Genomic DNA, 14,095 nt, shown 5'->3' on the forward strand with positions numbered 1-14,095 from the left:
ATGGCTACTGGGCACGTGTATTGTTATCAATTGCTTTGTAACAAATTACCCCAAAATGTTGCAGCTTAAGAGAACATACATTTTTGTCACAGTTTCTGTGGGTCCAGGACCCAGGCACACTGGCACAGGTCCTCTGATCCAGGGTTTCTCACTGGCAGTAAAGGTGTCTGGCCAGGGCTGTGGCCACCTCCAGACTCGACTCGGGGAGGATCTGCTTCCAAGCTCACTGATGAGGCAGTTGGTAGAATTCAGGTCCTCAGGGACTGTTGGCTGAGATGTCACTTCCTGGCCATGTTGGCCTCTCCATCGAGATGCTCCCAGTGTGGCAGCTGCTTTCCCATGGAGAGAGTGAGCAACACTGAGGTCGCTGTGGTTTTGTAACCTAATCTTACATCCTATCACTCTGCTGTGTTTTATTTGTTAGAAGAGGGTCACTAGTCCAGCCCACATTCAAGGGGAGGTGACAAGTGTGAATATCAGTTGGCAGGGACCTTTGGGAACCATGTAGAGGCATCTGCCACAGCAAGGAGGCAATTGGACCAACAAGTGCAAATTTCAGGGAGAGTTCCAGACCCGATATGTCCCTGGAGGGGTTATCCGAGATGGGCCTGGGCGAGGAAAGCTGGCAGTGACTGAAATGGAGAAGAGCAGGGGACCAAAGACTGATCCTGGGAGTTCGCCAGTGCTTGGAGGTCATGAGATGCAGAGGAGATGGAGGAGGAGGAGGAGGGCCAGCGAGGTAGGTGGTGAGCAGAGAGTGGTGGCCCTGGTGTCCCACAGACCTGCTGGTAGGACAGGGAGGGATCAGCTGGTCAGAAGCCATGGAGCAGTCTGGCAAGAGAAGTCTGAGCTTGGGATTGGGCAGTGCAGAGATCACCTTTACAAGAGCAGTCTCAGTGCAGCAGAGGGGGTTCTAGAGAGCATGGGAGGCCACGAAGTGGATGTGGACACGACACTTGGTATAGAGGGGCATACAGCCTTGTGTCTGAGGGCCTTAAGCTTTTGAACACCAGGTTAACTCTTAGGTGAGCCAAGTCTTGGAACTCTGCTCTCCCTCTACCTCTTCCACTCACAGGGCTCCAGTCTTCCAGACTCTCTGCTGCCACCCCATCTGGGATGGGGGATTAGAACCCTGAAGTCAGCCTGTTTTATTTTTTGTTTCTGGTACCAGCAAGTCACAATCAGTCAAGGCAACCCTGTGAAGCTAGGGTGGGGTCACACACCATTAGTCTTCCATCATCAGCTTGAAGCTCCCTAGATTCCAAATCTGCCACCCCTGGAGGATCTGGTTTAGAAGGGTATCAGCGCTAAGAAAAGCTGTTGCTGACTGCCATCTGGTGGTCATTTTGGGGAACTGACCTGGATCCAAATCTATTCCTCAGAGTGTGTGTGGGAAGAATTGAGGGAATGGTTACAAGAGTACCTGGCGTGGATTGTGTTCAGTACAAGTGGTCTATGTCATTATGCTCATGGTTTGGAGGAGCGTTGTCAAAACAAACAGTGTCCTTTGACATCACTCCCAACTTTTTGAAAGAAAAGGAAATATCCTAAAAGGAGGTCCCTCTTCTTATCTTGGTCAAAGTAAAAGTGCTTCGGGGAGAGGGTGTAGCTCCGTGGTAGAGCGTATTCTTAGCATGCACGAGGTCATGGGTTCAGTCTCCAGTACCTCCCTTTAAAAAAAATGTGTCAGGGAACCAAGTAGTTCATTCACATATTAAGTTAGATGATCTAGATTCAAATCCTGATTTTGCTACTATATGATCTTGATCACATCACTTAAGCATTCTGAGTCTCAGTTTCATCAAACCATGAAATGGGAACATTAGGATGAAAACTATACAAGGTGGTGAATGTAAAGAACTCTCAGTAAAAGATGCTCTCCATTAGTTAGTACTGGCATTCTGGCTCTCAGTGCTGGGGGTGTATTGCTTTAAAATAGTGGTTCTCAACAGGGGGTAATTTTGCTCCCCACCCCTCAGAGGACTTTTGGTAATGTCTGGGGATATTTTTGTTTATAACAAGGCTGGAAGGATGCTACTGGCATCTAGTATGTAGAGGCCAGGGATGCTGCTAAACATCCTACTGTGCACAGGACAGCCCCCTATGAGGCAGGATTTTCCAGTCCGAAATGTCATTAGTGCTTAACCTGAGAAATCTTGGAGCTTTCTTAAATGAGGATTCTTCTTGCCATGTTATGAACCAACATGAGGAACTGCTTTCCAAAAAGTATGAGGGAAGCAGAGTGGTGTGTGAAGCTGGAAAAGGGCTCTGTGGTTATAGGCAGGAGTAAAGTGAGGCTGCAGATTACCCAGTATGATAGCCACAAGGCAGCCACATATGGCTATTGAAACTGGAATTAATTAAAATGTAATAAAATTTTAAAATTTGATTCCTGGGTTGTAATAGCCACGTCTCGAGTGCTCACGTGGTGAGTGGACAACACAGATGTAAACAGTTCCATCAGCACAGAAGCTTCTATCAGCACGGCTCATAAGGGACTTGGCAGAACCAAGCATCGGTGTAGCAGTCCACAAAAGAAAAATTAGAAACTGAAGATGTTGCAGAGAAGAGCGTACCATGAGAAACAACAGCATACACCAATGAGATGGTTAAGTAAGCACAAAAGCAATCTATAATTAAATGCTAAAGCAAGTCACAAACACACATGCACAATAATTGATCCATGCAATCCTTCCTCCCCCAAGAGTTGTTCTTAAGTGCATAAAACTCGAGCACCCCGAAAAGACAAGCAGAATCAAAAGAAGTCAGGCAGGGAGAGGGGAGCCATCATTGGGGAGTGCTGTCCCTCTCTCTCCCTTCTTCTTGGCACAGTTCAGTTTAACTTGCGGTACAAGGACCTCAGCCCGACAGGTGGCCATGAGTCAACTGTACTGATGGAGGAGTGTCTGTGCCAGCCTAACTTGCTTAAAATCTTGGGGTCCTTGTAAAGGGCATATGCGTGCTTGGTGACAAAGGGCAGACAGAACAAGTGCAGGAGCATCCGGGAGATTTGGAAGAGCCAGTGCAGGTACCTCAGCTCAATGAACTGCTCTTTGATGGTCCAGTTGGTGATGAGGACCATGGAGAAGCTGGTGAGCTCATAGGTGATGATCCACACAGTGTAGACAATCAGCCCCTTGTAGTTGCTCGTGTGGATGCAGTAGAGGAGCAAGGAGCTGACCACGATGGTGATGGTGGACAGGCAGATGCTGATGTTCTTCTTGTGGCTCGTGGCCCAAGAGACCAGATTAGAACTTGTCTCCTTGTAGATGCTGAACTTGTCCTTGGAGCCAATGAATGCAACCTGGTTCACCTCAAAGATGAGCAACTGGATGGTGTTGAGGAGAGTGAAGATGCCCAGCATGAAGGAAAACTTCTTGTTGTTCATTTTATACATATTCACCAGAGCATCTAATGCAGAAAAAAAAAAAATCGTGGAGATACATGACAAGATGGCAGAGGTAGCCCTAGACAAATTCTTCAAACCACTGGTTGTAAATGGGAGAGCTAAGAGTAATCATGGAATATGGACAGGCAGTGGGCTGGAAGTCAAGGGACCTGGGCTCTGGTTCCTGCTCTGGCCTCCCTAGCACAGGTGATCACATCATTGGGAAGTGAGGGTGTCACTGACCTGGGACACAGATTTTTTTCTTTTTTCTTTTGGAAACTAGACATTTTATGTAATATGTTGTAGAAACTCTGAGTACGAGGATACCCCCAACCCTCTACCAGGCTTGTTATTGTTATTTGCTTGTTCACTTAATTAGGGACTGGCTGGATTATTTTTGTAAGTAATGTTCTCCTCCCTCGCCCTCCCCATAACACCTATGTGGGAAGCCTCAGATGTTGCCTCTCAGGGAGGAGCGGTTTAACACATGCCTGTAGTCACTCTAGGGTAACAGTGGTTTTTGCCAGAGCTCTCCTCCCTTCTTCTTTGACCACACCCCAGCTGTAAAGTTCTACTAATTGTTCGATTGTTTCCAGTAATGACCTGGGGCACCAATTGCTCTGCAGATTATCCGATCAAGTTCAGGCTCCTTTGAAGGAACAGTTTTGGAAGTTAGTGTTTGATGTTTCTTCTGACCCCAAGAGGGCTTCTTCCAACTGTTTCTTTCCCGAGTTCTCTCCTGAAAACTAGCTAGCCTACAGTTTAGCCTGAATCTTCATTTGTGATCTACACATCTCCTCTCAATTGCCTGTTGCCACAGCCTTCACTATTTTTTAGAGCACCTTAAGGCTTGAATTTCTCCATGCTCTGTTGTAAAGAAAACCAGTTCCTTTGGGCAGATACTGCAAGCTATCTGTTTTATGGCTTCTCCCCTGCCCCAGCCAAAACCTCTGATCCAGGGCTCTGGAACTGTGGGTGAGAACTATTGTATGCTTCTGTCTTAGTGACACTCCTGCTTTAGGAGCTGAGTGCTCTGTGGGAAAGGGAAGACAGTAGTCTGAGGTCTTGGTTTGCCTATCCTGTCATTGGAACGACGACTGTACAACCTAGGGCAAAGACAGTTGGGGCCCCAGCATTCCCAGTGGTGCCACAGCCATCCCAGGAGTAGGGGCAACGCACCAGCAGGGAGCCCCCACCTCTCAGCCTCAGCAACAGGTCCCTGGGACAGGGGGTGAGAAATGCCAATGTCTGGCTCCTCCTGGGAAGAAAACCCTAACTGGAGGATGAGGGAGAGGGAGCCCTGTGTTCTTGGCCACACCAGGCTGGAGTGGAGTTTTGGTTGGCTGAGCTGGGGGAGGGGAGGAAGTGGTTTTGGTTCAGATACCACAGAATCTCACTTTTCTTAACAAATCATCATTGATTTTCCTGAATAGATGTTTCTTCATTTGCTGTACACCCTTAGGACCTTTTATAGATGGTATACAAGGGTGTGTGTTTTCATAATTTTTACCAGTTTCACTGGGGAGTAGGTCCACTGTCATACAAGAAGCTGATCTCCCCATAATGTTTACTGACATATACTTGGCTTTTTCAAAAATACAAAGTATTGGGGGGTTATAGCTCGGAGGTAGAGAGTGTGCTTAGCATGCACAAGATCCTGGGTTCAATCCCCAGTACCTCCATTAAATAAATAAATCTGATTATTCCCCCCTAAAATAAAACAACCTTAAAAAAATACAAAGTACGTCCATTTAAATGCAACTTAAAACAAATTTGGAGGGAGGAAAAAAGGGAGGGCAAATGGGACAAAATGTGTTTAATTTATCTGGGTGAGACTATTAGCATTTCATATTTTTTTTAATCCAAAAGAAAGCAAAGCCTCTTCACAATTTATTTGTTAATTATACCTCAGTAAAGCTAGAACAACAACAACAAAAAAACCAACAGAGCAAAGCCTAAGGATTAAGGATCAGGGACCCCTGGTGGCTGTGATGTTTTGGTACATCATAAATTGTGGAATATTGTCTTGTCTCCTTGTCACATACTAAAATCACATTCATTTTTCAAGACATATCAAGTTTAATCTCCTTACTGAAGTCATTTGTGACTACTGCAGCCCTGACTTCTTATGCAGACTTCTTTCCTCAATTCTCCTTTAAAAACTTCTATTGCAGTTATAGTTTTTAAAAATTCACATTAGCTTTTGCAAACAGAATATTATAAATTTCCCCTCTTTGATAAGGAAAAATCTGAAATTAGAAATACAGCACTCCCTTTAAGAAGAGAATCAACTTCTATTAAGGAAAAGCCATGAATCAGTTTCTTGTGCCTTTTATTAATTGGGTTCACTGCAGTAAATGTTGTCTACTGTAAAACATGTACCTTGTCAGATACCAAGCACCTGACTGTCTCAGGTGGGCTGAAATCAAGCATCCTCATTTATGTTGCAATGTGCTATACTTTCTTGCTTCACTTGAGTTTTCAGTTACCTGAAGGTTTCTGATATCAATGGTCCAAGAAGATAAAAATCTATCAAAAGTATATTGAGCTGTCTTTATCTCTTTTAAAATGTAATTCCTAAACTCTGGTTTGCATGTGTTCGGTGTTTGTGAAACATATTTTAGGTTAATTGCAGGAAGTTATCAGACATGGCTGGTATAGAAGTTACAGTTCATAAATTGTTCCTGCTGTCAGTCACTTATCCTTTGAGATATAAATGAACTTATGATGAGCTCAGTAGTTTATATTTTTCTTTTTTCTATTCCCACCTTGGGCTGAGTCCCTTGTTTTACTACGAATAAAAACTCAACATGAACTTCTGATTCCATCCAACATGGAGTCATAGAGACCAGATTTATTCTCCTACCTGGAAAAAAATAAAAATTCACAAAATATATGAAACACACTGGAAATCAGTCAGTGAAGGACATTGGTCTTCAAAGAAAGTGAGCCCTATGATTACTCCAGCTTAATGTCTTGTGAGAATTTTCAGGCTGAAGTGCAGGGAGGAGGAATCCAGGAGGAGCCCTGATTTCAAGAGGAGCTGAGAGTCTGAGGAGACTGAGGTTGCTGAAGTTCACAGGACAGAGTACTGGAGAGGAGAGAGATGCACAGAGAGCTAACTCTGGTGATCTGCAGAGAGTTCCCTGTGACAATTCAACCAAAATGATTAGGGGTAACAACTCTCCATCTGTTGTTTAGAGAGGGCCAGAAATACTGCTTTTCCTTACCAGCCAGACTAGAAAACCTCATGATTCATGGGGGATTAAGTAGAACATCCAAAAGTATTGTCCCAGTGGTGAATAATTAGCCCTAGACTGAGAATAACAAATAGTAGAGCAACACCTGAAAAGATAAAGCTGTTTCTAACTAACTTAACTGCATCCCAGAACAAACTCAAGAATATGTATAAGAATGCAAAATTACCCAGTATCCAACAAGGCAGAAATCACAACGCCTGGCATCAAAAAAAAAAGCAAAAAAAAAAAAAAAAAAAAAAAAAAAAAAAAAAAAAAGAGGGAGAAGGAGAAAAGAAAAAAAATCAGACATGCAAAGAAGCAAAAATCATGACTTGTAATGAGGAGAAAATCAATCAATCGAAAGCAATCCAGAGAGGTGAGGGTATAGCTCAGTGGCAGAGTGCTTGCTTAGCATGCATGAGGTCCTGGGTTCAATCCCCAGTACATCCATTAAAATAAAAAAAAAAAAAATTAAAAAACCTAATTACTCCCTCCCCAAAATTAAAAATTAAAAAAAAAGCAATCCAGAATTGACACAGATGTTATAACCAGCAGACAAAAAAACTAAAACAGTAGTAACTACATTACATATGCTCAAAAACTTAAGTAGACATGGGCAACATAAAAAAGACCCAAGGATTATACACCATGACCAAGTGGGATTTATTCTTGGAATGTAAATATGGTGCAACATATGAAAATCAATCATTGTAATACACCACATTAACAGAATGAAGGGGAAAAAAAGCGTGGTCATTTCAATTAATGCAGAAAAAGCTTTTGACAAAATTCAACACCCTTTTATGATAAAAACGTTCAGTCAACTAAAAATAGAAGACCGCCTCAATATAATAAAAGGCATGTGTGAAAAACCCACAGATAACATCATACTCAATGGAGAAGGACTGAAAGCTTTTCCTCTAAAATCAGGAACAAGACAAAGATGCTTACTTTTGCCAGGTCTATTTAACATAGTACTGGAAGTCCTAGCCAGATCAATTAGGCAAGAAAAAGAAACAAAAGGTATCCAGACTGGACAAGATGAAGTAAAATGCTCTCTGTTCACAGATGACATAATCTTACATGCAGAAAACCCTAAAGAGTCCATTAAAAAAAAAAAAAAACCTGTTAGGACAAATAAAAAATCAGCAAAGATGCAGGATACAAAGTGAACACATAAAAATTTGTTGTGTCTTTATACACTAAGAATGAACAATCCAAAAAGGAAATTAAGAAAACAAGTCTATACAATAGCATCAAAAAGAATAAAGTAGGGATAAACTTAACCAAGGAGGTGAAAGACTACACTGAAAACTAGGAAACATTGCTCAAAGTACTTAAAGAAGACATAAATAAATGGAAAGACATCCTGTGTACATGGATGGGAAGATTTAATATTGCTAAGATGACAATACTGCCTAAAGCGACCTACAGATTCAGTGTAATCCCTATCAAAATCCCAACAGTATTTTCTTAAGAAATAGAAAAATAAATTACAACACACCAAAATGAAAAACTCCTGTGCATAAAAGAACAGATTAATAGAGTGAAAAGGGCAACCATAGAATAGAGAAAATATTTGCAAATCAAATATGTGATAAATCAGAATATATAAAGAACTTCTACAACTCAACGGTAACAACACAAATAACCTGATTTTAAAAACGGGCAAAGGACATAAATAGACATTTCTCCAAAGAAGATATGTGAGGACCAATAAATGCATAAAAAGATGCTCAACATCACTAAATATCAGGGAAATGCAAATAAAAACCACAATGAGACACCACCTCATACCCATTAGAATGGCTACTATCAAAAAGCCAAAATAATAAGTACTGAGGAGGATGTGGAGAAATTAGAACCTTCATGCACTGTTGGTGGGAACGTAAATAGTACCATTGTGGTGGAAAACAGTATGGAAGTTCCTCCAAAAGTTAAACATAGAATTATCATATTATTCAGCAACTCCACTTCTGAGTATATACCCCAAAGAATTGAAAGCAGAGATTTGAACAGATACTTGTACACCAATGTTCATAGCAGTACTATTCACAAAAGCCAAGAGGAGGAAACAACCCAAATGCCCATCAATGAATGAATGGATAAATAAAATGTGATATATACATACAATGGAATATTACCCACTCTTAAAAAGGAAGGCAATTCTGACCCATGCTACAATATAGATGAACTCTGAGGACGTTACGCTAAGTGAAATAAACCAAAAAAAGACAAATGCTGTTTGACTCTACTTATATGAGGTACCTAAAATAGCGAATTTATAAAGACATAAAGTAGAATGATGGTTGCCAGGGGATAGGAGGAGGGGACGACGAGGAGCCGTTGTTTAATAGGTAAAGAGTTTCAGTTTTGCACGATGAAAAGAGTTCTGGAGATCTGTTGTGCAACGGTGTGCATGTATTTAATACTGCTGAGCTCTACACTTAAAAGTGGTTATTATGGTAAACTTCACATCATGTATATTCTACCACAATTAAAAGACTAGAAATATGTAAGTTAAAATGAAAGTGAAATCATCTTTTTCAGACATACAAAAGCTGGAAGAATTTATCGTCATCAGACCTGCACTCTAAGAAATGTTACAGTCCTTCAGGCAGAAGGAAAAGGATGCCAGGTAGACATCTGGACCTATACAAAGGGATGATCAGCACTGGAAATAACATGGGTAAATGTAAAAATAAAAAAGATGTTTTTCTTGTTATTTAAAGCTCTTTATAAGCTAATTGGCAAAAATTATAGCAATGGAGGATGAGGTAAAAAGTAAAACAGTATCACAAATAGGAGAGGAAAACTGGGCATATACTATTGTAAGATTTTTATACTATATGTGGAGTGGTATTATATCACCTGAAGGCAAATGAGGATATATACCACAAACTCTAAAACAACCACAAAAATACACAGCAAAGAATTAGATATATAATAAGGTAGCAAAGGAGATATTAGAAATATTAAATTAATCCAAAAGAAGCACTTAGGGGAAATTATAGCACTAAGTGTCTATGTTAGAAAATAAGAAAGGTCTTGAATCAATGACCCCAGATTCTACCTTAAGAAAGTATAAGAAGAGAGCAAATTAAACTCAATGTAAGTAGAAGAAAGAAAGTAATAAAGATTAGAGGAGAAATCAAACACACAGATCGATGGAACAGAACAGAGAGCCTAGAAATAAATCTACTCACTTACGGTCAATTAATCTATGACAAAGGAGGCAAGAATATACAAAGGAGAAAAAAACAGTCTCTTCAATAAGTGGTGCTGGGAAAACTGGAAAGCTACATGTAAAAGAATGAAATTAAAAAACTTTCTCACACCATATACAAAAATAAACTCAAAATTTATTAAAGACCTAAATGTCAGACATGACACCATGAAACTCCTAGAAGGAAACATAGGGAGAACACTGTTTGGCATAAATCATAGCAATAATTTTTTTGATCTGTCTCCTAAGGCAAAGAAAACAAAAGCAAAAATAAACAAATGGGACCTAATTAAACTTAAAAGCCTTTGCACAGCAAAGGAAACCATCGACAAAACAAAAAGACAACCTACTGATTGGGAGAAAATATTTGCAAATGATATGACTGATAAGGGATTAATGTCCAAAATATGTAAACAGCTCATACAATTGAATATAAAAAAATTAGCAACCTGTCTAAAAAATAAGCAGAAGTCCCGAATAGACATTCTCAAAGAGGACATACGATGGCCAACAGGCACACGAAAAGATGGTCAAGATCATTAATTATCAGAGAAATGCAAATCAATACCACAATGAGATATCACCTCACACCTCTCAGGATGGCTATCATCAAAAAGAACAGAAGTAACAAATGTTGGGGAGGATGTGTAGAAAAGGGAGCCCCTGTACATTGTTGGTGACAATGTAAACTGATGCACCCTCTCTGGAAAACAATAGAGAGGCTCCTCAAAAGACTAAAAATAGTACTACCATGTGATCCAGCAGATCCACCCCTGGGTATATATCCAAAGGAAACAAAACCACTAATTCGAAAAGAAACAAGCACCTCAATGTTAACAGCAACATTACTGACAACAGCCAAGATATTGAAACAATCTAAATGTCCATCAACAGATGAATGGATAAAGAAGGTGTGGACTATACAGATACAATAATAAATATATATAATGGAATGCTCTTCAGCCATAAAAATAGAATGGAATTTTGTCATTTGCAACAGCATGGATGGACCTGAAGGGTATTATGCTTAGTGAGATCAGTCAGAGTAAGACAAATATTGTATATTATCACTCATATGTGGAATCTAAAAAATAAAACAAACTAGTGAATGTAATGAGAAAAGGGCAAAAGATTTGAACAGACACCTTACAAAAGAAGATACAAGGATGCTAAATAAGCATATGAAAAGACAGTCAACATCATTTGTTATTAGAGAAATGAAAGTTAAAACCACAATGAGATGCCACTACGTACCTGTTGGAATGACTCAAATGAAAAACTTACTGTCAATACCAAGTGCTGGCAAGGATGTGGAGGAACTGGAATTCTCATACAGTATCAGTGGGAATATAAAATGGAACATACACTCTGGAAAAAAAGTTTGCCAGTTTCTTAAAAAGTTAAAATGGTATTTACTCAAGATAAATGAAATCATAAGTCCATACAAAGTCTGTACACAAATGTTTATGTGTTCTTATTCATAATTGCCCTGAACTACAAACTATATGTTCTTCAATGGGCAAGTGAATAAACTATGGTACATTCATGCCATGGCATACTACTCAGCAGTAAAGAACGAACTATCAAAACACATACACGTGGATGAATCCTAAAGGTATTAGGCTGAGCAAAATAAGCCAGGCCAAAAAAAAAGATTACTTATGGTATGATCCCATTTATGTAAAATTCTAGAAAATGCCAACTAATATATAGAGATAGCAAATCGGTGCCTTGTGAGGGTGAAGGGTGATACAGGAAGGAGCAGGAGGCAGGGATTAGGAGGAAACTTTTGGGGGTGGTACATGTGGTCATGAATTCAATTATGGTGATGGTTTCATAGGATATACATACATCAAAACTTATCAAATTATATACTTCAACATGTGCAGTTTATCATATGTCAGTTATACCTCAACTTAAATAAACGCTTAACACAATGTCTAATGTTTGAAGAAGAAGTTTGCTCAGTTTGTCTTCCATCCTGGCTTAAACTGCATCTGACAGTTTCTGAACCTGAGCTCAAAGTGAAGTATGGTGATAGGTGCTAATGTGTAATCTTGTACTGTTATGTAGTAGGCTAATTGATTCATCAATGGTGATTTAGTTTCTCCCACTAAACTGCAAAATCCTCAAGGTCAGGCCTCATATCTTACACTTTTTTGTGTCCTCCCTCTGTGTCTGGTAACAGACATAAAAATGTAACAAATACCTTTTTGATTAACCAAGTGCCTTTTGGGTCCCTTGACAAATTTGAAAGGAGGGGGGCTCGAGACAGAAAATGAAGTATGATTTTTCTCTATTTTTGTAGTGTAGAAGACAGGGAGAAAAACCATAGCACAAAGCCACCTCAAGACACCAACAATATTCTTTGTGCTACAACAATCTGAGATATTAATATGGATTTGCCTGTCCCAGGGTTAAATTAGCTGCTGGTTGAAGGGTGGTGAAGACATATCAAGGTGGCAGGACTGTCAGACTGCAATTCAGCTTCATTTCATTCCATGCCTCTTCATTTTGACCAATAAAGTGGTTCTGACCAGAAGAACTCAAGGAGTGCTTGGCAAATAACGTCCTTTAACTAAACATCCTCAATGAGCAGGTGCTCCAGTTGTGACTGTAATCACATTTTTCTCCACATTCCCCCAAAAGGGTGGTAGTACTGTCTCTACTTGCTGAAAAGTGCAAGAAATCGAAATTGAACCACCACAATAACCTGGGAGACCTGCCTCTCACAGGAGAGTAAAGGGCTGATGTTACTCAGTATAGTGGTGGGTAAAGTTGATTATCTTTGATTTCCGCCGTGGGAACTCTCCACTGCCTATAGAAATACGTCTGTTGTAGGAAATTATATTGCCCTGGCTTTGATTCTTGTAGATCACGCAGGCATAGGTGATGACAAAGAACATCCAGAAACAGTGCGTCAGTATACGGGACACCAAACCAAACCAGCGCATGATTCTGACCTCTCCAATGTTAGAGGCGTCGTTGGTAAGGATTTGTATCACAATGTTTACAGTTTCATAGAAAAAGATCCAGATGATGTAGATCACCAAGCCCCTGTAAATCTGTGCATATACTGAGTATATGAGCAAACAGCTGATGATGATGGTGATGAAAGACAGAAAGAAGATGATAGTCCAACTCCAGCAGATGATTAACTGTTGTATGAGGATGTCTGTACTCTTGGTCTGCGAGGTAACCTCAGTGCAATTGCTTCCCTGTAAGTATTTCTGTTCAAAGATGAGGTACAAGCCGGTGGCCATGATGGTAAAGACCCCTGATAACATGGTGCCTATTTTGGCGGTCATCCCACACCAGTGCTGCTGTCTCATGCTGAGCCCCTCTGGGAAGACAAACAATATGTGGGAGAATTCTGGTTCCTGCCAATGATGTGGTAAATTACCAGGGTTTCTGCCTCCTTCCCCAAATTCACCTGGAAAAACAATAGACAGAAATATGGAAACCAGGCAGCAGCAGCTTTGGGGAGATACACAACTGCTTAAAATTGACTGGGGATGTGAGTGGGGAGGAGGCTGGAAGTGGTCTGGGGTTGGAGGCAGTGAGCAGATAAATTAGAGAAGTGACTCTCAACTGAGGCTTCACTTTATAATCACTGAAAGTGCCCATGCCCACACCCCACCCCACAGCAATCAGAACATTCTCTGGATGGGACCCAGATTATCAATATTTTTAAAAACTTTCTAGTGATTTTTATATGTAGCCAGTATTAGAAAACACTGAGTAGAAAAAATTGGTTTAAATTATGCTCTTATCTCTTCTTAGCATCGCTTTGGGCAACCATTGCTGCCCCGATGGGGAAAATTGGCTGCATTTGTGCAGACCTTGTGTGCAAGTACCTCAGGAGAGAAACTGGGGTAGCACAATAGCCCTGCTGGGGTGAGGAGTTGATGAAGACAGCTGGGCTTTGAGCAATCACTCCTCCACTACACATCGAAACTTAAGGAATATAATGAAAGGTGTACTTTAAGGGAAATTTAGAATCAATAATGAGCTAAGCATTCAACTCAAGAAGTTAAGGGGAAAAAAACCCAACAATAAGAACAACAAAAATTGGAGGAAGAAAATAAAGAACAAAGAACAGAAATTAATAAAAAGGAAATAAAGTAGGGCCTCTGATTGCTAGGTTATGGGGGCCAACTTGCTGCTAAAAAAAAAAAACAAAAACCTAATATTGCTGGATAAATAGTTTTTAAATATTCTTGAAAGCACAGAAGTTCTGAC

At 40.3% G+C, this 14,095-nt stretch overlaps 2 protein-coding genes across 2 annotated transcripts; both read right to left on the reverse strand.

Annotated features, from left to right (window-relative positions):
* Nucleotides 1–2,418: 2,418 nt before the first annotated feature.
* On the reverse strand, nucleotides 2,419–3,716 carry TMEM217B (transmembrane protein 217B). The gene has a single exon (XM_010949137.3). It carries the CDS (start codon nucleotides 3,395–3,397, stop codon nucleotides 2,834–2,836), a length of 564 nt encoding a protein of 187 aa, XP_010947439.2. The 5' UTR covers nucleotides 3,398–3,716; the 3' UTR covers nucleotides 2,419–2,833.
* An 8,856-nt stretch (nucleotides 3,717–12,572) lies between these two features.
* On the reverse strand, nucleotides 12,573–13,792 carry TMEM217 (transmembrane protein 217). The gene has a single exon (XM_010948984.2). The coding sequence runs from the start codon at nucleotides 13,183–13,185 to the stop codon at nucleotides 12,607–12,609; it is 579 nt and encodes a 192-aa protein (XP_010947286.1). The 5' UTR covers nucleotides 13,186–13,792; the 3' UTR covers nucleotides 12,573–12,606.
* Between the last annotated feature and the right edge of the window lie 303 nt (nucleotides 13,793–14,095).

This window comes from Camelus bactrianus, chromosome 20 (genome assembly GCF_048773025.1).
Source record: "Camelus bactrianus isolate YW-2024 breed Bactrian camel chromosome 20, ASM4877302v1, whole genome shotgun sequence".
NCBI classification, from domain to species: Eukaryota; Metazoa; Chordata; class Mammalia; order Artiodactyla; family Camelidae; genus Camelus; species Camelus bactrianus.

What these genes read in the sequence shown, in the direction of transcription:
- TMEM217B (XM_010949137.3), bottom strand. Translation starts at nt 3,397, where the DNA reads ATGTATAAAATGAACAACAAGAAGTTTTCCTTCATGCTGGGCATCTTC.
- TMEM217 (XM_010948984.2), bottom strand. Translation starts at nt 13,185, where the DNA reads ATGAGACAGCAGCACTGGTGTGGGATGACCGCCAAAATAGGCACCATG.